Below are 27,354 nucleotides of genomic sequence, written 5' to 3' on the forward strand. Positions count from 1 at the left end.
AACACAGCTAGTTCCCAGGAACAGAAGTCCTCCCCGGCTTCCACTAAATCCACCGCATGACGCTGGGGCTCCTCAGGTGGAGCTAGGCCCGGTGGGGGCGCGTCTCCGAAATTTCAGCTACAAGTGGGTTCACTCCCAGGTGGATCCCTGGGCGATAGAGATTGTGTGTCAGGGATACAAGCTGGAATTCGAAGAGATGCCCCCTCACCGATACCTCAAATCGACCCTGCCAGCTTCCCCCTTAGAGAGGGAAATAGTGTTAGCTGCAATTCACAAATTGTATCTTCAGCAGGTGGTGGTCAAGGTTCCCCTCCTTCAACAAGGAAAGGGTTATTATTCGACCATGTTTGTGGTACCGAAACCGGACGTTCGGTCAGACCCATATTGAATTTAAAATCCCTGAACATATACCTGAAAAGGTTCAAGATCAAGATGGAATCGCTCAGAGCGGTCATCGCAAGCCTGGAAGGGGGGGATTTTATGGTGTCTCTGGACATAAAGGATGCATACCTTCATGTCCCCATTTATCCACCTCATCAGGCGTACCTCAGATTTGTGGTACAGGATTGTCATTAGCAATTCCAGACGTTGCCGTTTGGTCTGTCCACGGCACCGAGAATATTTACCAAGGTAATGGCGGAAATGATGGTGCTCCTGCGAAAGCAAGGGGTCACAATTATCCCATACTTTGACGATCTCCTCATAAAGGTGAGGTCCAGAGAGCAGTTGCTGATCAGCGTAGCACGCTCTCGGGAAGTGTTACAACAGCACGGCTGGATTCTAAATATTCCAAAGTCGCAGTTGATTCCTACGACTCGTCTGCCCTTCCTGGGCATGATTCTGGACACAGACCAGAAGAGGGTTTATCTCCCGAGGGAGAAGGCTCAGGAGCTCATGACACTGGTCAGAGACCTATTAAAACCAAAACAGGTGTCGGTGCATCACTGCACGCGAGTCCTGGGAAAGATGGTGGCATCATACGAGGCCATTCCCTTCGGCAGGTTCCATGCGAGGACCTTTCAATGGGATCTGTTGGACAAGTGGTCCGGATCACATCTACAGATGCATCGGCTGATCACCCTATCCCCCAGGGCCAGGGTGTCTCTTCTGTGGTGGCTGCAGAGTGCTCACCTTCTCAAGGGCCGCAGATTCGGCATTCAGGACTGGGTCCTGGTGACCACGGATGCAAGCCTCCGAGGGTGGGGGGCAGTCACACAGGGAAGAAATTTCCAAGGTCTGTGGTCAAGTCAGGAGACTTGCCTTCACATCAACATCCTGGAACTAAGGGCCATATACAACGCCCTAAGTCAAGCGGAGACCCTGCTTCGCGACCAATCGGTGCTGATTCAGTCAGACAACATCACCGCAGTGGCTCATGTAAACCGCCAAGGCGGCACAAGGAGCAGGGTGGCGATGGCGGAAGCCACCAGAATTCTTCGCTGGGCGAAGAATCACTTAAGAGCACTGTCAGCAGTGTTCATTCCGGGAGTGGACAACTGTGAAGCAGACTTCCTCAGCAGGCACGACCTCCACCCGGGAGAGTGGGGACTTCATCAAGAAGTCTTCGCGCAGATTGCAAGTCGGTCGGAACTGCCACAGGTGGACATGATGGCATCCCGCCTCAACAAAAAGCTACAGAGGTATTGCGCCAGGTCAAGAGACCCTCAGGCGATACCTGTAGACGCACTAGTGACACCGTGGGTGTTCCAGTCGGTTTATGTATTTCCTCCTCCTCCTCTCATACCCAAGGTGCTGAGAATCAGAAGAAAAAGAGGAGTGAGAACAATACTTATTGTTCCGGATTGGCCAAGAAGGACTTGGTATCCAGAGCTGCAAGAAATGCTCACAGAGGACCCATGGCCTCTGCCTCTAAGACAGGACCTGTTGCAACAGGGGCTCTGTCTGTTCCAAGACTTACCGCGGCTGCGTTTGACGGCATGGCGGTTGAACGCCGGATCCTAGCAGAAAAAGGCATTCCGGATGAGGTTATTCCTACGCTGATAAAGGCTAGGAAGGACGTGACGGCTAAACATTATCACCGTATATGGCGAAAATATGTTGGTGTGAGGCCCGGAATGCTCCTACGGAGGAATTCCAGCTGGGCCGTTTCCTTCGCTTCCTACAGTCTGGAGTGACTTTGGGCCTAAAATTGGGTTCCATTAAGGTTCAGATTTCGGCCCTATCCATTTTCTTTCAAAAAGAACTGGCTTCTCTTCCTGAAGTCCAGACGTTTGTAAAGGGAGTGCTGCATATTCAGCCTCCTTTTGTGACTCCTGTGGCACCTTGGGATCTTAACGTGGTGTTGAGTTTCCTGAAGTCACACTGGTTTGAGCCACTCAAAACCGTGGAGGTAAAATTTCTCACGTGGAAGGTGGTCATGTTATTGGCCTTGGCTTCAGCTAGGCGTGTGTCAGAATTAGCGGCTTTGTCACATAAAAGCCCCTATCTGGTTTTCCATATGGACAGGGCAGAATTGCGGACCCGTCCACAATTTCTGCCAAAAGTGGTGTCATCCTTTCATATGAACCAACCTATTGTGGTGCCTGTGGCTACTCGTGACTTGGAGGATTCCGAGTTACTAGATGTGGTCAGGGCTTTGAAGGTTTATGTAGCCAGAACGGCTAGAGTCAGGAAAACTGAGTCGTTGTTTATCCTGTTTGCACCCAACAAGCTGGGTGCTCCTGCTTCAAAGCAAACTATTACTCGCTGGATCTGTAACACGATTCAGCAGGCTCATTCTGCGGCTGGATTGCCGCTTCCAAAATCAGTAAAAGCCCACTCCACAAGGAAGGTGGGCTCTTCTTGGGCGGCTGCCCGAGGGGTCTCGGCATTAAAGCTTTGCCAAGCGGCTACTTGGTCAGGTTCAAACACTTTTGCAAAGTTTTATAAGTTTGATACCCTGGCTGAGGAGGACCTTGTGTTTGCTCATTCGGTGCTGCAGAGTCATCCGCACTCTCCCGCCCGTTTGGGAGCTTTGGTATAATCCCCATAGTCCTTACGGAGTCCCCAGCATCTACTAGGACGTTGGAGAAAATAAGATTTTACTTACCGGTAAATCTATTTCTCGTAGTCCGTAGTGGATGCTGGGCGCCCGTCCCAAGTGCGGACTTCTTCTGCAATACTTGTATATAGTTATTGCTTAAATAAGGGTTATGTTTGGTTGCATCAGGGTTTATCTGATGCTCCATTGTTGTTCATACTGTTAACTGGGTAAGTTTATCACAAGTTACACGGTGTGATTGGTGTGACTGGTATGAGTCTTGCCCTGGATTCCAAAATCCTTTCCTTGTACTGTCAGCTCTTCCGGGCACAGTTTCTCTAACTGAGGTCTGGAGGAGGGACATAGAGGGAGGAGTCAGAGCACACCAGTATCCAAATTCTTTCTTAAAGTGCCCTGTCTCCTGCGGAGCCCGTCTATTCCCCATGGTCCTTACGGAGTCCCCAGCATCCACTACGGACTACGAGAAATAGATTTACTGGTAAGTAAAATCTTATTTTAATATTTAAACTTATTTTTGTGCTTTTATTTTGCTTCCAGAACAATTGTCCCTTGTAGGCATAGTGCAGGATCTCCTGAAAGTACTGTACTAATCCCTGATACTCTGTGACGTGTACTCTATGTTTTCCCGGCACGGCCCTGCGCACACTTTGTGGCGCCGTAAGTTCATTTCAATAGCAGCAAATGGCATACCTCAAACCCATTCTGCCTGATACGGAAGATATAACGCCATCTTTTTATAGTTCTTCCTTTTACATTATCTTTCTGTGGGGATCTGGTTAGGATCCCGGTGTTCGGCATCCCAGCAATTGGAATACCAACACCGGAATCCCGACACTGCCCGGAATCCGGGATCCTGACATGGATCTAAATGCCGGCGCCGGGATCTTAAACGATCGTCTGACATCTCTCTGCACTGGTAAGCCGGGGGTGTGCAGGGGGGAGAGTTAGGATTAGGCCGCTGAGGAGAAGGTTAGGGTTACATAGTGGGGAGGGGTATGGTTAGGCAGCAGAGAGGGTTAGGGTTAGGCAGCCGGAGAAAAGGTTAGGCGGCATAGGGGGGGGGGGGGGTTAGTGTTAGGCAACAGGGAGGATTATGGTTAGGCACCCCAGGAGAGGGCTGGGTTGTGGGGGAGGGTTAGGCAACACCGGGGAAGGTTAGGGTTAGGCTACCGGAGGGAGAGGTTAGTGTTATGCTGCGGGGAAGGAGGGTTAGGGATAGTATACTCACCACCTAGGTGTCAGGATCCTGAACATCTGGATGCTGCTGTTGGTATTCTAACTACTGGCATTCCAAGCGCCGGATCCCGATACCGCCCCCTTTCTGTATATTGTCACTCAGCATACGGAGATGAATATCACTGTCGCTGGCTTCTGTCCTGAGCTGTACACAGCAGTTCAGCAATGGCAGCTAGTTGCCCCAATGTCATAAACATGCAGTGGCATTATAATAAATCTATCTCTTACTCTACTGTAAAATCTGTTTATTCTGCTGGGTGTGTTTTATACCACGTATGCGCTGTTCCCTGAGGATGCAGCTGATCACAAAGTGTCTGCCGCGTGGACGCAGAACTCGCTGCATCTGGGTTACGTCTGTGCTGCAAGTCTCGCACCGGTAAAGGTTACATATCTACCCTGAGATTGTACAGAGAGAGAGAGAAACATTCACTGTTCACTGCTTGAATAATTAACAAGTACCGTAGAACTGTGTTTAATCTACTTTACAATTCTTGTGGTCTTTAGATCTTATTACTTATTTATAGAACCTTTGGCCCAAACTCTTCGGGTTAATGGCACCGTTTTGCTGAACGCTCTGTACTGTTCTAATGTATACAGCCCTGCGTTATTTTCGGTGAGTGGGAAATAAATAGGGGTTCCGCGTCTTGGGGCGGAAGGAGGAGACAGTTTAGCAGTTACCTAGCAGCTTATATCACAGGCTTTGAGCCCAAAGCGTATCAGATCATATCGGTTCCAAAACAAGAACAGGCGAGATTACAGAACATATTGTTACATATCGTTCTGCAGGTTCTCAGACAGCCGGAATTTATGTTTTATGGTAAATACGATCTATTCATGTCACTCTCACAGTATCCTGCATCACTTTCCAGGTTTTATACATAGGAACATTGCCTGCGAGTGATCTTAATTATTAACCGCCAGTCTCGGCACCTTCGCTTATAACGCATTTCTCATGTAAATGTATGAAGCTGATTTTCCCGAAACGTTCAGAATTCAAGTTGAGGAAAAAAGCAGCTGTACTCCAGTGGCCGCTCCGCCGAGGGATTTCTCTCTCAGCGCACAACCCCCACCTGTACACCCCCACTTAAATTAATGATGGAGCTTAAAGAAAGTAGAGGGAACCATTAAAATAATTGAACATTTTTAAAATTCACTTTAGAAGCATCCAATTTTGTGATTTACCTCCGCGTGCTCTAAAGTTGTGCCAATTAATCTGCCTCCAAAGTGCTTTATTTTTCCAGCTTCGCAGCACCATAAAACGATGAGTGGGTGAGGGGCCCCCGGCTTGCATTTAGTACAGTAGATAAAATGTTATCTGATAGCTGTATAAATAAAATACTTGTGAACTAGCTCCCAATAATATTTGCATTACTTAAGGGCCATTGCAAAGGTCTAGAAAATGGCCAACTATAAAACTGAAATGTCATGCAGTGCGTAGGGTAACATCGGGTGGGGGGGTTCCACTGGTAAAGTATATATATGGTTTAGGCTGCAATATTATCATTTATACTCCATTGCAACAGTGGATTTATCTGGGAACTGGTGCTCAGTGATTTAGTGGCTAATTCTGAGTGGGGAATAAAGCAAAATATAAAAAAAAAGGGCAGAAACTTTGCACCAGAACACACCATGCTGCAAGGGGTGTAAATACATTTTGCATGCAGGGTAAATACTGGCTGCTTTTGCATGTGGCCCACAAATGCTGGACAGCATTATAGTTGCACTACCCCACCACCACCACCTGCATTTCTCCGCCACACCTGCAGTGCGGTTTTACCCAGGTGTAAAGTTGCTTCCTTTGTTTTTGCACATTTCTCCCAACTTCTTCCAACTTAAGTCAAAGTCCCCCCCCCCCCCCCCCCATCCGCTTCTCTATCCCATTTCTCTTCCCTCTCTCTCCCTGCTCTGTCTCTCCATGCCTCCTGCTCTGTCATACACCACCCCCTTCCCACTACATCCCACCCCCTCCCTCACTTTTCTGTCTCCAGTGGATTATTCTACTTCAGCTGCTGCACAAGAGGGAGAGCTGGTGATGTCAGTGCGCTCTGGCTGGGGACCCCCTGACGGACTGGAGCCCAGGGTACAGTATCCCCTACGGCCCCTCTTAATCTGGCTATACAGCTAGGGTCTGTCCCTAGCAGTGAGATCACAGCATGCATGATAGCAAGAGAGAGAGATGGCTAGATAGGTAGGTAGGTAGGTAGATAGATAGATAGATAGATAATATAGGACTGATGCAAACACCTGACAAACCTGATACACTTGTCTGCAGAGTGCATCTTGCATGCATTTGTACTGTGCTTGCTCTGATAACGGGTGTATGCTAAAATGGGTCATATGCATTTTGCAACCGAAGTGTATTGTAACAGGACGTTCCCATAAGTGAAGTTTAGTAAAGGTGCGATCACACAACTCCAGGCTCTGCAGAGCTGGGCGTGAGCGAGAATTGCACCTAGCATAATGATGGGGTTTCCCTTCCCTAACTCCCTCCTTCCCACCGTAGTGAATTCTCTGTGTGACCCGGAGTAATTCTTCCTAGTTTCATCTGATTGGACGATCTGTGGGTGACATCACCAGTCCAAACTAGTGTATCACGGTTTCCCCTAAAGAAATCCAGCCCTTCTATAATTTAGGACTAGTGGGATTAGGGTAATAAGTGACCTGGTGCACTGGGGTTCTTTACCTGTGCAGCAATACTCAGACTATCTTACACCTTCACAAACTGTATCAGAACAATCCCAGTCCTGGTAGGGTAGGTGCAAGTGCATCTACTGAGCATTGTACGCCCTATTTGCACAGCTCTCACAGGGATAGGGATGTTTATAGTGGTCCCAGAATGTCCAGATGACTTCCAATATCCGTCATTAATATCTGTAATCAACACCATGAGAAAGTGCTCGGTTCTGGAAATTGCAGTGTGACGCAGAATGACAGGGCAGCAGGGGTCAGATGTTTATGCCTTCATGGGCATTAGTGGAGGGATGGGGAGGTGGGGTACAGCTGCTATTCTCTGATGTCACGGCACAGGTCTGCAGGTGGCTTCAGTTGATGTCTCTGTGTTATTGATGTACTGTATGCCAGAATGCTGCCTGTACTATTACCTCGATGATGGTGTAGGTTCCTAGTGTATGTGTAGTCTTCATTCTCCTATATATTTCTCCAGCCCACAGTATGGCGGCTTGACTGCTATTAGATTACAAGTGCAGGAGCAGACGTTATCTGTTGCTGCCTTATAAATACTGATCCATTATAATTGGACTCTGTGTTACCCTGACTATGCATCACAAAGAATCCCATATCGTCTGGGTTTATCAGAGGCCGTGACCCACGTAGACGGAAGCAATAAATCCATGCCCTGTACTCGTTCCGTCAGTCCGCTCACCGTATGTCTCGTTTGTGTAACTGTTAGTTCCAGTATCTGATCAGAAACCAATTTAACAAAGCTCACTAAAGCCTAGCTTCTCAGCGAGGATACAACTTCTGCAAGATGTGGATGTCATTCTCCAGTCTGCGTGTTTACAAGATATGTTTCTCATCCTGCAGACTTTAATATCAGGAGCGATGGTCGAGCAGCTGGACTTCCTGAGAATCAATGAGACGGAAGAGTAAGTTCCTTTTCCCAGTTGTGTCCATTTGTGAATATCTGCTTTAACCACTTAGATTTCTGAGCTGTTAACACCCGCGCTTGAGATGTCCTGGAAAAAAAATATTGTACAGCTGGTAACTCCAATACGTTCCGGAGCCAAAGAAATGTTACTAATAATTTTACCAGACTCACAAGCAGCATTCCCCCCCCCCCCGTCCCCCCACCTCCAAAAATAAAAGGGCTGCAATCCCATAATAAAATGATTTGTGTGTGTTACCATAAATCACATTGACAGGCTCTAAGAAGCAGCCTGGTAATTATTATTTTTTTCTTGATGTAGTGAGCAGAGATGCTTTGGAACCCCCCTCTGAGTTCTCTTTTTACGGTCTTCTTCCCCCTTCTTCACAACCCTCTGCCAGCATATGCCCAGCTGAGACCTGCAAGCCTATGTCTGTTAGCCACACTGTATTTGTCCACCGGATAGGTTATGAAAAGGAGTAATGATTTGTAGGATAGACTAGTATTGGGCGCCTTTTTTTTTTCTTGCAGAAAATACGTCTTAGTCACAACGTGATACAACTAGGACGCACAAGGACTCTGCTGATTAATTTCATATGCAACACCTGTACATCTGTGTGCGACTGAGTGAAGCACAAAGAGACTTGACGTAGAAAATAGCTACTGCATTGCAACACTTCATATACAGATTGAGAGACTCCGTCACACACAATATACAAGTGTTGCATATCAAATTAATCAGCAGAGTCTCCTTGTGCGTCCTAGTCGCATTGTGTTACAACTAAGACGCATTGGGGGGAATTCAAATGTTTGAACAGTCAGTTGGGTGTCTGTTCTTTCCTATCTAATAGGAAAAAAACAGACACCCAACTGACTTTTCAAGTATTTGAATCCTCCCGTTATCTGCAAAAAAGACCCTTGGCACTAGCAGAATCTCACGGGAGTATTTGGAGCGACTGCAGCAGAGAGGTGTACGGGCACGTGTGTATGTTGCGTTACCCACCAACAAGCTTATAGGAAGTGTAGAATCAAATCTATTCACAATTTGTCAATACCTTTTACTTAATAGAATAAGATTTTGTGTTCCTGCAAAATTACAGACTACCCGTCTGTCAGCTGTAGATTGTCGCATGCCAACACCACAATTGTAACATTATCACCCAGTTATTAAGCATTTTGCCTACGTGGATTTTATTGAATAGGTCCCTTACTTTGTTGCTATGTATAGTTAATTAAAATATTCTTAAAGCCGCCATTAAAAGTACAGTTCTCAGTTTCATGAAAATAACATAAATCCTGCTTTTGCTTTGTGCCGTTCCATCCTTGTCTCGTCACGGGATGTCATACCGAATCCCTCATCGCCCCTGCCCTGAGCAGGTCCTCTATGTACATATCACGTTTCTGTCTGTGCTCCATCCCATCCTGCCCCTCTCCCGTGCGCTGTGTGACTGCTTATCACTTCTTCTACTCAGAATGCCGGAGTTCAGAAGCTTCGAAGAGCTTGAAGTGCCAAAACATTCAAAACTCAACAGACAGTCCAGTGTCCCTATGGCCGATATGGAAAAGCAGCCGGAAATCACCCTGGCGGACTGGAAGAACAGACCCACCTATGAGATTCTCCAGAAACTCAATGTAAGATCAGAGACCGCCCCCCCCCCCCCCCAATTCCGAGCCGTGGTTGTAATTAGACTGTTAGAGAACCTGTGACGCTGCAATGTTCTACAGTCTATTATTGTGTTTGCTTATTTCCACCGCTGGGTCCAGGGCATTGTCTGGTGGGTGTTCTGCTAGCTGTGTGCCTTGTCAGGTCACAGTTCACCTGTATGTATTGCCCCTTCCCCCCCTGGGGTAAGCAGAGATGATTGTGCAGCATTGAGAACACACACAACTTCTAGCTCTGTGCTCAGTCTATATCCTGACTTTCCTTATACCGTCCTCGGCCAGAGCGTGGGTTTCAGCGATCGGCTTAGTAAAACCATGTGAATATCCGCTACAATGCCTCTCAGCTGCAAATATCTGTATTTAGTTGTTGACTACATTGTTTTACTGCCCCCAGGTGACTATAGTACCTTGCTGACTATAACAGTCCTCAATGCCAACTGGGTCCTATGTGATACTTCTATGACTCAAACGACATGAGAGAAGAAAGTTATCTCTTGCCCTGATTTTCCTTTCCCAGGATTGCACCTGCCTAGCGTCCCAGGCCATCTTACTCAGTGTCCTGCTGAAACGGGAAGGGCCCCATTTTATTACAAAGGAAGGTGAGTTCTTGCTTGCAAGACATCCAGGCTCACTATAGGTCTCTGTTCTCACCAACACAATAAATTAGGCTGGATCTCTACATATTACCATCCAGTGCACACCAGCCATAGCTATTAGCGATCCCCCATGCTTATTATCACGCATTGGTCTTCTGATCCCAGGAACCTGGAACAGAGATGACTTCTCTATAATTGTATAAGACATAAGAACAGCAATAATCTGCCCTTGCAGAACAGGCTTGTCTTCTTAGCTGGAACCCCACATGATGCAATACAGTATATTATCCTCCTGGAGTATAAGGGTTAAGGCTTCAATTACATGGATCAGAAAGCACCTGTTTCTGCCTGGGTTTTGTAATGTTATGTTACCAACATCAGAGCAATTAAACGCAGGAATATATAAGATTCCTCTGAGCTCATTTAATTGTTAAGAGCAAAGTCTGGTTGGGCTAATTAAAAGGAGGTTGAATATCTGAGTGTTTTGTTCTAATCTAGTCTATTCCTCTTCGGGAAGGACCAGAACGGGGGAACTCTAAGTTAATAATGAGAAACATTTAGCATTAAAATAGCTATAAGGCCCTTTGCCATTGTGCCGTGGCTCTTTCCTCCACTCTGCTAATGGGATTAACCCCTTCACAGCTAATTAGAGTGATACATTCCATTGAGATGCTGGCGCAATGCAGGATGTTGGAGCCCCGTCACCCCTACACCGCATGGCACAGTTGGGTTACTGGGGCAGAGGTAAACCACCCTGGCATAACCACCAGCTAGAATAAGCTTAGACATTGCACTGCCATCTCCACCTTGGCCGCTGATGACACAGATCATTCCGCCTGTGTAATGAAGCAGAACGTTGCTTGTTCTAGGCCTCGCTGTGTTCTTTGAACTTCGGAATTTGAAAACGATGTAATAAATATTCTAGTACAGTCTGCGAGCTTAGCCCCAGAGGCTGCTAATAATGAAACATTCTCTGTCAGCGCATCGTGCACTAGTCCCGTTTAATCCCTATTACAGTCTCTCTTTCCTTGTAACTGCCACCTGTAAGACCTAGCAATGTGTATTGTATCTGAATGTCCCCTTCCTTTACTCAGGTACAGTGTCCGACTTTATGGAAAGGATCTATAGGAAGGCCGGCAGCAATAAGCTCTGGTAAGTACGTACTGTAGCTGCTGAAACCTATAACAATTTAATTACTGGGGCAGAGTGTTTGTGACTTTATCACATGATGTGCAAGCTATAATAACTTTATTAGCAGTGAGGAGAATGTGTTATACAGCATTATTACATAGTGCACCCTTATGGATTACAGACCAGCCAAGAAATACTATGGGCGGGATTCAAATCTTCTCTGCCCCCTCCCGCCCCCATCGCACCTGCCGGCAGTATTCAAATGTTACTACCGATGGGCGCGATATCAGCATTTCAGCTCGTCACCCCCTGGGGTGGTGAGCTAAAATGCACGAAAAGTAACCCGTTTGGATACCCAAACGGGACTTTACGCGATCGCGCCCATGACTATAGTCGGGTTTAGCTGCTTTACGCGGCTAAACCCATCTCTTGTGGGTGCGATCAGCGTGAAAACGGGGGTCATTAGAATATCACCCTGCGATCTCCCGTCACTTTAGACGGGTGATCGGGGGCGATAAAAGATTTGAATCCCGCCCTATGTATAAAACACCTCTTCACAAGTGAGATACCCTGATACTCAACAAGTGTCTTGCTCATATGCAGCTAAGAGATTGCAGCTATCACAACAGCCCCCCCAACCCCGGATCAGTTTACATGGGCACTACCCACAGATGTACAACTAATGTTTCCATATGAGGAGTGTTAATTGGCATCTTAATAATTGCTAGGCAATATAGGTAGTGAGCTCCACCAGAGCAGGAACTGGCATGGGTGACTGAATACCCTCTGTAAAACACTTTGGCATATGTAGGTGCTATATAGATAACTTTTACTAAATACATATTAGTTTAATTAAATGTTTGCATGACATATTAATATTTAACTGCCATCTACTAAGACCATAAGTTGTCACCACCTTTCCCCATAAAGTGATGCTGGATATTACTGGCCTGTCCAACATAACAAAGTAACTTCATTATAATGAGATTTATATTCTGTATTACTATTTATATGGACAGTAATTATATTATTAATCATAAACGCAAGAGCAGTGTCCTCATCACCAGCTCATTTCTAGACTCTATTTCTGCGGTGCTGGGATTGTGACGCTCTCCAGGGTGCGGAGAGATTTGTGCTCTCCGCTGTGCTGAGTGATTGGTGCTCTCCGTGGTGCTGAGTTCCACATGCAGTTGAGAGATTGGTGCTCTCCGTGGTGCTGAGTTCCACATGCAGTTGAGATTGGTGCTCTCCGTGGTGCTGAGTTCCACATGCAGTTGAGAGATTGGTGCTCTCGGTGGTGCTGAGTTCCACATGCAGTTGAGAGATTGGTGCTCTCCGCTGTGCTGGGAGACTGGTGCTCTCTGTGGTGCCGAGTTCCACATACAGTTGAGAGATTGGTGCTCTCCGTGGTGCTGAGTTCCACATGCAGTCGAGAGATTGGTGCTCTCCGTGGTGCTGAGTTCCACATGCAGTTGAGAGATTGGTGCTCTCCGTGGTACTGAGTTCCACATGCAGTTGAGAGATTGGTGCTCTCGGTGGTGCTGAGTTCCACATGCAGTTGAGAGATTGGTGCTCTCCGCTGTGCTGGGAGACTGGTGCTCTCCGTGGTGCTGAGTTCCACATACAGTTGAGAGATCCTAGTAAAAGGGTGGATAGCCCGAAACGCGTTGGATACGGACACAGCAGGAGACTGAGAAGAACTCTGAAAAAGGTTCTTAAATACTGGCACTTCAAAAAGCCGTGAGCCGCACGGAGGAGTGTAAGCCGGAGTGATCGGAGACTGGGAGCCGCCAGCCGCAGCCGCTAATTGAGCTCCCCACAGCTGTACAGACTGTACGGCTTTCATCATAAGCCGGAACAACCAGAGAACGGGAGCCGCCAGCCGCAAATTACGCTCCCCGCAGCCGTACAGGCTGTACAGCTTTCATCATCACCTGGAGCGGCCAGAGCACAGGAGCCGCTAGCTGAAGCCGTCAATTGGGCTCACCATAGCCGCACAGGCTGCCCAGATATACAACCCTCTGAACCCGGCATATAAGGTAGGGAAAAATAGGGAAAGTTATCTCATACAATTTGATGGATAATTAAACCTTTAAAAACGATCAATTCTCACCTCCTGCACTTTTTCAAAAAAGAGCTGTAACATTATTACACTAATCAAATTTCTTTTTACAGGTATGTGCGTTCAGTTATACAAGCGCTCTTTTTTAATATTTACATGGTCATGATTTTATAGAGCTGCTACACATATTCATAGTGCAGTATTGATATTACATACAGAGTTCCAAATGCAGTTGAGAGATTGGTGCTCTTCCCTGTGCTGGGAGACTGGTGCTCTCCGTGGTGCTGAGTTCCACATACAGTTGAGAGATTGGTGCTCTCCGTGGTGCTGAGTTCCACATGCAGTCGGGAGATTGGTGCTCTCCGTGGTGCTGAGTTCCACATGCAGTTGAGAGATTGGTGCTCTCCATGGTACTGAGTTCCACATGCAGTTGAGAGATTGGTGCTCTCGGTGGTGCTGAGTTCCACATGCAGTTGAGAGATTGGTGCTCTCCATGGTACTGAGTTCCACATGCAGTTGAGAGATTGGTGCTCTCGGTGGTGCTGAGTTCCACATGCAGTTGAGAGATTGGTGCTCTCCGCTGTGCTGGGAGACTGGTGCTCTCCGTGGTGCTGAGTTCCACATGCAGTCAAGAGATTGGTGCTCTCCGTGGTGCTGAGTTCCACATACAGTTGAGATATTGGTGCTCTCCGCTGTGCTGGGAGACTGGTGCTCTCCGTGGTGCTGAGTTCCACATGCAGTCAAGAGATTGGTGCTCTCCGTGGTGCTGAGTTCCACATACAGTTGAGAGATTGGTGCTCTCCGTGGTGCTGAGTTCCACATGCAGTTGAGAGATTGGTGCTCTCGGTGGTGCTGAGTTCCACATGCAGTTGAGAGATTGGTGCTCTCCGCTGTGCTGGGAGACTGGTGCTCTCCGTGGTGCTGAGTTCCACATGCAGTCAAGAGATTGGTGCTCTCCGTGGTGCTGAGTTCCACATACAGTTGAGAGATTGGTGCTCTCCGTGGTGCTGAGTTCCACATGCAGTTGAGAGATTGGTGCTCTCGGTGGTGCTGAGTTCCACATGCAGTTGAGAGATTGGTGCTCTCCGCTGTGCTGGGAGACTGGTGCTCTCCGTGGTGCTGAGTTCCACATACAGTTGAGAGATTGGTGCTCTCCGTGGTGCTGAGTTCCACATGCAGTCGAGAGATTGGTGCTCTCCGTGGTGCTGAGTTCCACATACAGTTGAGAGATTGGTGCTCTCCGTGGTGCTCTCCGTGGTGCTGAGTTCCACATACAGTTGAGAGATTGGTGCTCTCCGCTGTGCTGGGAGACTGGTGCTCTCCGTGGTGCTGAGTTCCACATACAGTTGAGAGATTGGTGCTCTCCGTGGTGCTGAGTTCCACATGCAGTCGAGAGATTGGTGCTCTCCGTGGTGCTGAGTTCCACATGCAGTTGAGAGATTGGTGCTCTCCGTGGTGCTCTCCGTGGTGCTGAGTTCCACATACAGTTGAGAGATTGGTGCTCTCCGCTGTGCTGGGAGACTGGTGCTCTCCGTGGTGCTGAGTTCCACATACAGTTGAGAGATTGGTGCTCTCCGTGGTGCTGAGTTCCACATGCAGTCGAGAGATTGGTGCTCTCCGTGGTGCTGAGTTCCACATGCAGTTGAGAGATTGGTGCTCTCTGTGGTACTGAGTTCCACATGCAGTTGAGAGATTGGTGCTCTCGGTGGTGCTGAGTTCCACATGCAGTTGAGAGATTGGTGCTCTCGTGGTGCTGAGTTCCACATGCAGTTGAGAGACTGGTGCTCTCCGCTGTGCTGGGAGACTGGTGCTCTCCGTGGTGCTGAGTTCCACATACAGTTGAGAGATTGGTGCTCTCCGTGGTGCTGAGTTCCACATGCAGTCGAGAGATTGGTGCTCTCCGTGGTGCTGAGTTCCACATGCAGTTGAGAGATTGGTGCTCTCCGTGGTACTGAGTTCCACATGCAGTTGAGAGATTGGTGCTCTCGGTGGTGCTGAGTTCCACATGCAGTTGAGAGATTGGTGCTCTCCGCTGTGCTGGGAGACTGGTGCTCTCCGTGGTGCTGAGTTCCACATACAGTTGAGAGATCCTAGTAAAAGGGTGGATAGCCCGAAACGCGTTGGATACGGACACAGCAGGAGACTGAGAAGAACTCTGAAAAAGGTTCTTAAATACTGGCACTTCAAAAAGCCGTGAGCCGCACGGAGGAGTGTAAGCCGGAGTGATCGGAGACTGGGAGCCGCCAGCCGCAGCCGCTAATTGAGCTCCCCACAGCTGTACAGACTGTACGGCTTTCATCATAAGCCGGAACAACCAGAGAACGGGAGCCGCCAGCCGCAAATTACGCTCCCCGCAGCCGTACAGGCTGTACAGCTTTCATCATCACCTGGAGCGGCCAGAGCACAGGAGCCGCTAGCTGAAGCCGTCAATTGGGCTCACCATAGCCGCACAGGCTGCCCAGATATACAACCCTCTGAACCCGGCATATAAGGTAGGGAAAAATAGGGAAAGTTATCTCATACAATTTGATGGATAATTAAACCTTTAAAAACGATCAATTCTCACCTCCTGCACTTTTTCAAAAAAGAGCTGTAACATTATTACACTAATCAAATTTCTTTTTACAGGTATGTGCGTTCAGTTATACAAGCGCTCTTTTTTAATATTTACATGGTCATGATTTTATAGAGCTGCTACACATATTCATAGTGCAGTATTGATATTACATACAGAGTTCCAAATGCAGTTGAGAGATTGGTGCTCTTCCCTGTGCTGGGAGACTGGTGCTCTCCGTGGTGCTGAGTTCCACATACAGTTGAGAGATTGGTGCTCTCCGTGGTGCTGAGTTCCACATGCAGTCGGGAGATTGGTGCTCTCCGTGGCGCTGAGTTCCACATGCAGTTGAGAGATTGGTGCTCTCCATGGTACTGAGTTCCACATGCAGTTGAGAGATTGGTGCTCTCGGTGGTGCTGAGTTCCACATGCAGTTGAGAGATTGGTGCTCTCCATGGTACTGAGTTCCACATGCAGTTGAGAGATTGGTGCTCTCGGTGGTGCTGAGTTCCACATGCAGTTGAGAGATTGGTGCTCTCCGCTGTGCTGGGAGACTGGTGCTCTCCGTGGTGCTGAGTTCCACATGCAGTCAAGAGATTGGTGCTCTCCGTGGTGCTGAGTTCCACATACAGTTGAGATATTGGTGCTCTCCGCTGTGCTGGGAGACTGGTGCTCTCCGTGGTGCTGAGTTCCACATGCAGTCGAGAGATTGGTGCTCTCCGTGGTGCTGAGTTCCACATACAGTTGAGAGATTGGTGCTCTCCGTGGTGCTGAGTTCCACATGCAGTTGAGAGATTGGTGCTCTCGGTGGTGCTGAGTTCCACATGCAGTTGAGAGATTGGTGCTCTCCGCTGTGCTGGGAGACTGGTGCTCTCCGTGGTGCTGAGTTCCACATGCAGTCAAGAGATTGGTGCTCTCCGTGGTGCTGAGTTCCACATACAGTTGAGAGATTGGTGCTCTCCGTGGTGCTGAGTTCCACATGCAGTTGAGAGATTGGTGCTCTCGGTGGTGCTGAGTTCCACATGCAGTTGAGAGATTGGTGCTCTCCGCTGTGCTGGGAGACTGGTGCTCTCCGTGGTGCTGAGTTCCACATACAGTTGAGAGATTGGTGCTCTCCGTGGTGCTGAGTTCCACATGCAGTCGAGAGATTGGTGCTCTCCGTGGTGCTGAGTTCCACATACAGTTGAGAGATTGGTGCTCTCCGTGGTGCTCTCCGTGGTGCTGAGTTCCACATACAGTTGAGAGATTGGTGCTCTCCGCTGTGCTGGGAGACTGGTGCTCTCCGTGGTGCTGAGTTCCACATACAGTTGAGAGATTGGTGCTCTCCGTGGTGCTGAGTTCCACATGCAGTCGAGAGATTGGTGCTCTCCGTGGTGCTGAGTTCCACATGCAGTTGAGAGATTGGTGCTCTCCGTGGTGCTCTCCGTGGTGCTGAGTTCCACATACAGTTGAGAGATTGGTGCTCTCCGCTGTGCTGGGAGACTGGTGCTCTCCGTGGTGCTGAGTTCCACATACAGTTGAGAGATTGGTGCTCTCCGTGGTGCTGAGTTCCACATGCAGTCGAGAGATTGGTGCTCTCCGTGGTGCTGAGTTCCACATGCAGTTGAGAGATTGGTGCTCTCTGTGGTACTGAGTTCCACATGCAGTTGAGAGATTGGTGCTCTCGGTGGTGCTGAGTTCCACATGCAGTTGAGAGATTGGTGCTCTCGTGGTGCTGAGTTCCACATGCAGTTGACAGACTGGTGCTCTCCGCTGTGCTGGGAGACTGGTGCTCTCCGTGGTGCTGAGTTCCACATACAGTTGAGAGATTGGTGCTCTCCGTGGTGCTGAGTTCCACATGCAGTCGAGAGATTGGTGCTCTCCGTGGTGCTGAGTTCCACATGCAGTTGAGAGATTGGTGCTCTCCGTGGTACTGAGTTCCACATGCAGTTGAGAGATTGGTGCTCTCGGTGGTGCTGAGTTCCACATGCAGTTGAGAGATTGGTGCTCTCGGTGGTGCTGAGTTCCACATACAGTTGAGAGATTGGTGCTCTCCGTGGTGCTGAGTTCCACATGCAGTTGAGAGATTGGTGCTCTCCGCTGTGCTGGGAGACTGGTGCTCTCCGTGGTGCTGAGTTCCACATACAGTTGAGAGATTGGTGCTCTCCGTGGTGCTGAGTTCCACATGCAGTCGAGAGATTGGTGCTCTCCGTGGTGCTGAGTTCCACATGCAGTTGAGAGATTGGTGCTCTCCGTGGTGCTCTCCGTGGTGCTGAGTTCCACATACAGTTGAGAGATTGGTGCTCTCCGCTGTGCTGGGAGACTGGTGCTCTCCGTGGTGCTGAGTTCCACATACAGTTGAGAGATTGGTGCTCTCCGTGGTGCTGAGTTCCACATGCAGTCGAGAGATTGGTGCTCTCCGTGGTGCTGAGTTCCACATGCAGTTGAGAGATTGGTGCTCTCTGTGGTACTGAGTTCCACATGCAGTTGAGAGATTGGTGCTCTCGGTGGTGCTGAGTTCCACATGCAGTTGAGAGATTGGTGCTCTCCGTGGTGCTGAGTTCCACATGCAGTTGAGAGATTGGTGCTCTCCGTGGTACTGAGTTCCACATGCAGTTGAGAGATTGGTGCTCTCGTGGTGCTGAGTTCCACATGCAGTTGAGAGACTGGTGCTCTCCGCTGTGCTGGGAGACTGGTGCTCTCCGTGGTGCTGAGTTCCACATACAGTTGAGAGATTGGTGCTCTCCGTGGTGCTGAGTTCCACATGCAGTCGAGAGATTGGTGCTCTCCGTGGTGCTGAGTTCCACATGCAGTTGAGAGATTGGTGCTCTCCGTGGTGCTGAGTTCCACATGCAGTTGAGAGATTGGTGCTCTCGGTGGTGCTGACTCAGTTCCACATGCAGTTGAGAGACTGGTGCTCTCCGCTGTGCTGGGAGACTGGTGCTCTCCGTGGTGCTGAGTTCCACATACAGTTGAGAGATTGGTGCTCTCCGTGGTGCTGAGTTCCACACAGTCGAGAGATTGGTGCTCTCCGTGGTGCTGAGTTCCACATGCAGTTGAGAGATTGGTGCTCTCGTGGTGCTGAGTTCCACATGCAGTTGAGAGATTGGTGCTCTCCGCTGTGCTGGGAGACTGGTGCTCTCCGTGGTGCTGAGTTCCACCTACAGTTGAGAGATTGGTGCTCTCCGTTGTGCTGAGTTCCACATGCAGTCGAGAGATTGGTGCTCTCCGTGGTGCTGAGTTCCACATGCAGTTGAGAGATTGGTGCTCTCGGTGGTACTGAGTTCCACATGCAGTTGAGAGATTGGTGCTCTCCGCTGTGCTGGGAGACTGGTGCTCTCCGTGGTGCGGAGTTCCACATGCAGTCGAGAGATTGGTGCTCTCCGTGGTACTGAGTTCCACATGCAGTTGAGAGATTGGTGCTCTCCGTGGTGCTGAGTTCCACATGCAGTTGAGAGATTGGTGCTCTCCGTGGTACTGAGTTCCACATGCAGTTGAGAGATTGGTGCTCTCGTGGTGCTGAGTTCCACATGCAGTTGAGAGACTGGTGCTCTCCGCTGTGCTGGGAGACTGGTGCTCTCCGCTGTGCTGAGTTCCACATACAGTTGAGAGATTGGTGCTCTCTGTGGTGCTGAGTTCCACATGCAGTTGAGAGATTGGTGCTCTCCGTGGTACTGAGTTCCACATGCAGTTGAGAGATTGGTGCTCTCGGTGGTGCTGAGTTCCACATGCAGTTGAGAGACTGGTGCTCTCCGCTGTGCTGGGAGACTGGTGCTCTCCGTGGTGCTGAGTTCCACATACAGTTGAGAGATTGGTGCTCTCCGTGGTGCTGAGTTCCACATGCAGTCGAGAGATTGGTGCTCTCCGTGGTGCTGAGTTCCACATACAGTTGAGAGATTGGTGCTCTCCGTGGTGCTGAGTTCCACATGCAGTTGAGAGATTGGTGCTCTCGGTGGTGCTGAGTTCCACATGCAGTTGAGAGATTGGTGCTCTCCGCTGTGCTGGGATACTGGTGCTCTCCGTGGTGCTGAGTTCCACATACAGTTGAGAGATTGGTGCTCTCCGTGGTGCTGAGTTCCACATGCAGTTGAGAGATTGGTGCTCTCCGTGGTGCTGAGTTCCACATGCAGTTGAGAGGTTTGTGCTCTCCATGGTACTGAGGGGCAGATTTATTAAGCCTGGTGAAGTGATAAAGTGGAAGGTGATAACGCACCAGCCAGTCAGCTCCTAACTGTTCTTTTTCAAACCCAGCCTGTAACATGTTAGTTAGGAGCTGATTGGCTGGTGCGTTATCACTTTCCACTTTATCACTTCCCCAGGCTTAATAAATCTGCCCCTAAGTTCCACATACGGTTGAGAGATTGGTGCTCTCCATGGTGTTGAGTTCCACATGCACTTGAGAGATTGGTGTTCTAGTCCTATGCAGATAGTCAGGAATTTTCTGTGGCTTTGAACCAACCCTTTCTAATAGATGCCCCCTTTGTTTTAAACCAGTTGTTTCTAGGATACTAACAGTCTCTGCACGGCACAGAATAACATGCAGAGAGGCCAGTAGTCTCTGCGCGGTACAGATACATGTGCAGATTGGCCATCAGTCTCTGTGAGGTACAGCGGTACATGCAGAGAGACCAGCAGTCTCTGTGAGGTACAGCGGTACATGCAGAGAAACCAGCAGTCTCTGTGAGGTACAGATTCATGTGCAGATTGGCCATCAGTCTCTGTGAAGTACAGCGGTACATGCAGAGAAACCAGCAGTCTCTGTGAGGTACAGCGGTACATGCAGAGAAACCAGCAGTCTCTGTGAGGTACAGCGGTACATGCAGAGAAACCAGCAGTCTCTGTGAGGTACAGATTCATGTGCAGATTGGCCATCAGTCTCTGTGAGGTACAGCGGTATGTTCAGAGAAACCAGCAGTCACCGTGAGGTACAGCAGTATGTGTAGAGAGACCAGCAGTCACTGTGAGGTACAGATTCATGTGCAGATTGGCCATCAGTCTCTGTGAGGTACAGCGGTATGTTCAGAGAAACCAGCAGTCACCGTGAGGTACAGCAGTATGTGTAGAGAGACCAGCAGTCACTGTGAGGTACAGCAGTATGTGTAGATTGGCCATCAGTCTCTGTGAGGTACAGCAGTATGTGTAGAGAGACCAGCAGTCACTGAGGTACAGCAGTATGTGTAGAGAGACCAGCAGTCACTGTGAGGTACAGCAGTATGTGTAGATTGGCCATCAGTCTCTGTGAGGTACAGCGGTACGTGCAGAGAGACCAGCAGTCACCGTGAGGTACAGCAGTATGTGTAGAGAAACCAGCAGTCTCTGTGAGGTACAGCAGTATGTGCAGATTGGCCATCAGTCTCTGTGAGGTACAGCAGTATGTGTAGATTGGCCATCAGTCTCTGTGAGGTACAGCAGTATGTGTAGAGAGACCAGCAGTCTCTGTGAGGTACAGCAGTATGTGTAGAGAGACCAGCAGTCACCGTGAGGTACAGCAGTATGTGTAGAGAAACCAGCAGTCTCTGTGAGGTACAGCAGTATGTGCAGATTGGCCATCAGTCTCTGTGAGGTACAGCAGTATGTGTAGATTGGCCATCAGTCTCTGTGAGGTACAGCAGTATGTGTAGAGAGACCAGCAGTCTCTGTGAGGTACAGCGGTATGTGTAGATTGGCCATCAGTCTCTGTGAGGTACAGCAGTATGTGTAGAGAGACCAGCAGTCTCTGTGAGGTACAGCAGTATGTGTAGAGAGACCAGCAGTCTCTGTGAGGTACAGCAGTATGTGTAGAGAGACCAGCAGTCACTGTGAGGTACAGCAGTATGTGTAGATTGGCCATCAGTCTCTGTGAGGTACAGCAGTATGTGTAGAGAGACCAGCAGTCACTGTGAGGTACAGCGGTACGTGCAGAGAGACCAGCAGTCACCGTGAGGTACAGCAGTATGTGTAGAGAAACCATCAGTCTCTGTGAGGTACAGCAGTATGTGCAGATTGGCCATCAGTCTCTGTGAGGTACAGCAGTATGTGTAGATTGGCCATCAGTCTCTGTGAGGTACAGCAGTATGTGCAGATTGGCCAACAGTCACCGTGAGGTACAGCAGTATGTGTAGAGAAACCAGCAGTCTCTGTGAGGTACAGCAGTATGTGTAGATTGGCCATCAGTCTCTGTGAGGTACAGCAGTATGTGCAGATTGGCCAGCAGTCACCGTGAGGTACAGCAGTATGTGTAGAGAGACCAGCAGTCACTGTGGCACTGAACACACCTTGTTGTGCATTGGTTGCTCTACATGTCAGTAAAGCACATACAGAGCCTGCTGCACTCTCTGTGGTACTGACGAACATGGTAGGATATTTGCTTTCTGCTGGTTACTGAACTCTTCCTATGTAATGTTTCTGTTTACATGACATGTTTGGTAATTCCGTACTGCACATGGCATTACATGAACATAGTTACCAGTAGCAGAAATGCAGTGTCTTTGGTGTCTCTTCTCCATCAGTGCACTGTTGAGTGAATGCACATGGTAGTCCGATAACAACTAGTGATGAATTATCCATATCAGTGATGATGAACATTTTTTTGTTGCTGAGACCCCAGGTGCAGTTCAGTGTTCTTCTGCAGCCCAGTGACCCGATAAAACAATGCAGGTGCACCACTTGTTGCATCACCCCATGGGTGGCACGTCCCCACTTTGGTTGACTAGGATCAAACAGAAATGGACAGTTCTCACCCCATTTGCTGTGCCAGGGGTCAGGTTTATGTTTATGCTGCTAGAATGATGCTGAAACTGTCTTCTATCTCATTTGCATAATGCGGCCACTGGCATTAGGCAGCTGATACATCAGGAAACCTGTAAAATAATTATGAATAGTTTAATCATTTTAGTGATGCATATGCTATGTACAGTAGTTGTTACATACTTATGGACTGAGAACCGCTACTTACTGATTGCATATACTTACATTGTGAACGTAGAAGATATTCCCAGCACATTTTTCTGAGGCCGTGATGGCTTTGAAGTATTTAATGTGCATGGTAGAACCGTCCAAAGTGCACATTCACACACAGCGATCGCTTTGTTACCAAGTAGTTCAGCAGATAATCGGAGACGGTTACTACAAGGGAATGCTTAACACCTACGTTCAGTGTTGGACACCTTCAGTTGATTTACTGGCTTGCATATGCCCTCCTGCATTTATTATTTAATTCCCAGGCAAATACAGTATATACATGAAATGGTCTGAGAGTTTAGCGACTCACCTACTGTATAGCCTCCTGCACATTCAGCGCCTTGTTGGGCTTAGTCGAGAAGTGCCGGTGATTATATCAGTACAGCATTGGTAGTAACAATTGGGACACTAGAAAACATGCACCTGCGAGTTGGTGCTTATCATCTGATAGTTTGTGTGCCTAGGTATATCATATAGTCAGGTTATGTCTGGCTTGGTGTATGTCATCTGATAGTTTGTGTGCCTAGGTATATCGTCAGAGAGGCTACGTCTTGCCCCGGTATATATCGTCAGGTTACGTCTGCCCCAGTGTATATCGTCTGAGAGGTTACGTCTGCTCTGGTGTGTATCGTTATGTCTGCCCCAGTGTATATCGACAGAGAGGTTATATCTGCCCCGGTGTATATAGGCCCTCATTCCGAGTTGTTCGCTCGCTAGCTGCTTTTAGCAGCCGTGCAAACGCTAAGCCGCCGCCCTCTGGGACTGTATCTAAGCTTAGCAGAAGTGCGAACGAAAGGATCGCAGCGCGGCAACAAAAAAAGATTGTGCAGTTTCTGAGTAGCTCGAGACTTACTCCTAGCTAGCGATCACTGCAGACTATTTAGTTCCTGTTTTGACATCACGAACACGACCCTGCGTTCGCCCAGCCACGCCTGCGTTTCCCCAGCCACTCCTGCGTTTTTATCTGAAACTCCTGCGTTTTTATCTGACACTCCTGCGTTTTTACACACACTTTCCGAAAACGGTCAGTTACCACCCAGAAACACCCACTTCCTGTCAATCACTCTGCGGCCAGCAGTGCGACTGAAAAGCGTTGCTAGACCTTGTGTGAAACTGCAATGGCTTTTGTGAAAGTACGTCGCGCGTGCGCATTGCGCCCCATACGCATGCGCAGAAGTGCCGTTTTTTTTGCCTGATCGGTGCGCTGCGATCGAAAGCAGCTAGTGATCAACTCGGAATGAGAGCCATAGTCAGAGAAGTTATGTCTGCCCCGGTGTATATCATCTGAGAGGTTACGTCTGCCCCGGTGTATATCATCTGAGAGGTTATGTCTGCCCCAGTGTATATCGTCCTGTCTGCCCCAGTGTATATCGTCAAAGAGGTTACGTCTGCCCCGATGTATATCATCTGAGAGGTTACGTCTGCCCCGGTGTGTATTGTCATGTCTGCCCCAGTGTAAATAGTCAAAGAGGTTACATCTGCCCTGTATGTCCTCTGAGGGCCAGAAAGGTGCAATGTTGCACTTTACTAAGGCAGTGGTCTTCGGTTAAACACTGCGCATTGCTCTCTATGCCTCCTGAGAGCGGCATTCATGGTGAATATGAATCCAAAACACTGTTCCCTGTATAAGCCAGGCAAGCTGTAGAAAACTATTGTCCTGAACTGTTCAGGTTGGTCTAAAGATGACGTCTTACGTGGCCCTCCTCTACTCTACCCAAAGACGTGGCTGAGAACAATGTGGGCGGAACCCTCTCAGATATGTTATTGCATGCGATGCTGAAAATCTGGTTCTGACGTGCGTCAATGTACCCCGAAGGATAAGGGCCGGAGCTCTCCTGTATGTAACCATCACGGTGACCAATCTCTATTGTCACACACAGGTATGTGGTCCGTTACACAGCGGCCTTCACGCAGAGGATAGCCTCCTCTATAGCACCACATATCACCACCATGGTGGTACATGGGAAGCAGGTAAAAAGCCGCTTGCCTTGTCGGCTTTTACTGGGGCAGCCATTGCTTTGCACTTTGTCCTAGCGGCACGTGTTTGGACTAACAGGCGCATGAACTAACATCTTCTGTTTGAGAACGTGCTGGGCATTTGGAGTGTTGTGCCACGATATATGACACGTATGACGTTTTTCTGTTTGACCTATTTATTGATTGCATCGCATGACTACATTTCTGTTGCTCGTAAAGAAACGTAATGCAGAGTTAATAAAAAAAAAAAAAGTAACAATTTTATTCAAAGTGCATAGTACATAAGTGTCCTGTAGCGTACACTGTGCGCAGATCACTTCTGGAATAATATTTGTGCGCTGTGATGACGTTATTGCTGCATGGCGTTAATGAATCATGTAACACTCACCTAGCAATCAGAAGGGCAAACATGAGGTACTTGCAAGTTTTACTCCGAGGTCTCCCTAGTCAGTGCTCGCAGTGCTGGTCTTGGCTGTCCGTTTATCCCCCATTCGGGGGTTAATGCCAGCGGTGGCGAAGTCTTCTAGAGAATGTAACAGAAGGAAAGTAGATTCCTGCAAAGGATACATTGAAAGGTAACCAGTGGATTTTACATAAACATTAACATAACATCTAATGTATCCAGCGTACAAGGGGCCGAATCCATGTTTGTACACAAACGCAGCTGTGGGTTTCTAGTTGACGTAGCTGCTAATCCTCGTATGTGTGACGCTGAAAACAGATATGCGCCCACTGGAGCCATCGTAAAGTCCTCTGCAATTGCATACACATATGCAGCATCAAGGCAGTAACCATGAACATTGACTCCTAGGGTTGACCTATGGCTACTCAAACTGGCCAAGAAAGTAGCGACGCTGGCGCCATGCTTCTCTACGTACATGATTGCAGCTGAAGGCAGATACACGCCCCGAAGAACGGCCATGACACCCCTGACTTTTTGACGCCTCTCCCGTGTTAACTCTCCCAAATAGTCCCTTCCTGCCAATCGCTCTGTGTATAAAATGTCAGTGCGGTCATAAATGTACCCTGGCGCGTGCACGATGGGATTGAGGCACATGCGCAGTCTGCTGATAATCGCATTGGTATTGTGTACACACATGACAAGGTCTGTCATTTTATAGAGAAGTGGTCCCCCAAACTCCATCCTCACACAATAACAGTCCAGGTTTTCGGGATTTCCATTCTTGAGCACAGGTTGCTTAATTAGTAAATCAGTCAATTTGCTTTAACTATCTGTGCTCAAACATGGATTTCCTGAAAACCTGGACTGCTAGGGTGCCTTGTGGGCTGAGTTTGGGAAACACTGGTATAGACATACCTTGTTGTAATGACCCACCTAGTACCTGCTGGTGCTTTAAGCTTGCCAAGGTTGAATTCTTCAGAAGGGATTCCAGCCTCCAAGTAAATGACCTCTATGTGGACTATTTAATCATTGAATATTTGCAGCATTCCCGCAAATATTAAGGATCCTCGAATGCATGAAGGAAGGATCACAGCAGATATCTCCGAATCTGCCACTGTCCCTCCATTTCACTCCAAACGCATCAGAGGGGCTGGTTCTGTTCGGAGCCCCTGTCCCTGCAGGTTCATATTAATACAGGGTGAGGGGGAAAAAAGATTTTAAAAGATGACCAGAAAGACATGGTAAATCATACTCAAAATGAAAGTACATAATGTAAAAGTGCATTGAATACAGTTTATTTTCAATTGGTTTTAAACATACTGTATCTATTGTCTCTTCTTGTTGTATAGCAGGCCATATGTAGACCAAGCGGAGCCCAGGACAAAAATTTCCTTTGGTGCGCCCCCCCCCCCCAATAAAAAAACCCGACATAATCTTAGATTAAGCACAACGATACTGTATGTGGTGCAGGCACGGGTAGGGTCACACACAGAGTATAGTCACGCTGCATATCATTTTAATCAGCAGAAGCTGCTCGAGCATCCAGTTGCATTACAATGCGTCTAAAGCAGAGAAAAATCACAAAAAAAGACTCAGCGCTACCAAGTCACACAGCACTCACACATTGGGGGTCATTCCGAGTTGACCGCTCGCTAGCAGTTTTTAGCAGCCGTGCAAACGCATTGTCGCCGCCCACCGGGGAGTGTATTTTCGCTTTGCAGAAGTGCGAACGCCTGTGCAGCAGAGCGCCTGCAAAATCATTTTGTGCAAAACAAGACCAGCCCTGTAGTTACTCTTCGTGTGCTTTGACTCTTACGATGGAGGGACGGCTTTTAACGTCACACACCCGCCCAGCCACGCCTGCGTTTTCCCCGACACGCCTGCGTTTTTCTAAGCACTCCCTGAAAACGGTCAGTTGACACCCAGAAATGCCCACTTTCTGTCAATCACCTTGCGGCCGTCTGTGCGATTGGAATCGTCGCTAGAACCAGTGCAAAACCACAATGGACTTTGTACCCGTACGACGCGCGTGTGCATTGCGGACCATACGCATGCGCAAATTAGCTGGTTTTTTTCACTGATAAGCTACACAGCGAACAACGGCAGCTAGCGATCAACTCGGAATGACCCCCATTATGTGTAACACAACTTGTAGCACATGCAGCAAAGATGTAAGAGGACACATCTGTACCACGCCTGCTTTGTTAACT

The 27,354-nt window shown here is 48.6% G+C and overlaps 1 protein-coding gene across 5 annotated transcripts in view; it reads left to right on the forward strand.

Annotated features, from left to right (window-relative positions):
* The window catches only part of PHKB (phosphorylase kinase regulatory subunit beta), a 413,553-nt gene that overhangs the window by 353,751 nt on the left and 32,448 nt on the right, over positions 1 to 27,354 (forward strand). For 3 of the 5 annotated variants that reach the window (XM_063945574.1, XM_063945572.1, XM_063945576.1), the window contains 5 exons: positions 7,781 to 7,842; positions 9,314 to 9,473; positions 10,021 to 10,102; positions 11,194 to 11,251; positions 24,645 to 24,735. In XM_063945574.1, coding sequence (XP_063801644.1) covers positions 7,781 to 7,842; positions 9,314 to 9,473; positions 10,021 to 10,102; positions 11,194 to 11,251; positions 24,645 to 24,735 — 453 coding nt within the window. The remainder of the gene's footprint in view (positions 1 to 7,780; positions 7,843 to 9,313; positions 9,474 to 10,020; positions 10,103 to 11,193; positions 11,252 to 24,644; positions 24,736 to 27,354) is intronic. The other 2 variants (XM_063945575.1, XM_063945573.1) reach the window with 1 other exon arrangement.

Source organism: Pseudophryne corroboree, chromosome 11, assembly GCF_028390025.1.
Source record: "Pseudophryne corroboree isolate aPseCor3 chromosome 11, aPseCor3.hap2, whole genome shotgun sequence".
Classification (NCBI taxonomy): domain Eukaryota; kingdom Metazoa; phylum Chordata; class Amphibia; order Anura; family Myobatrachidae; genus Pseudophryne; species Pseudophryne corroboree.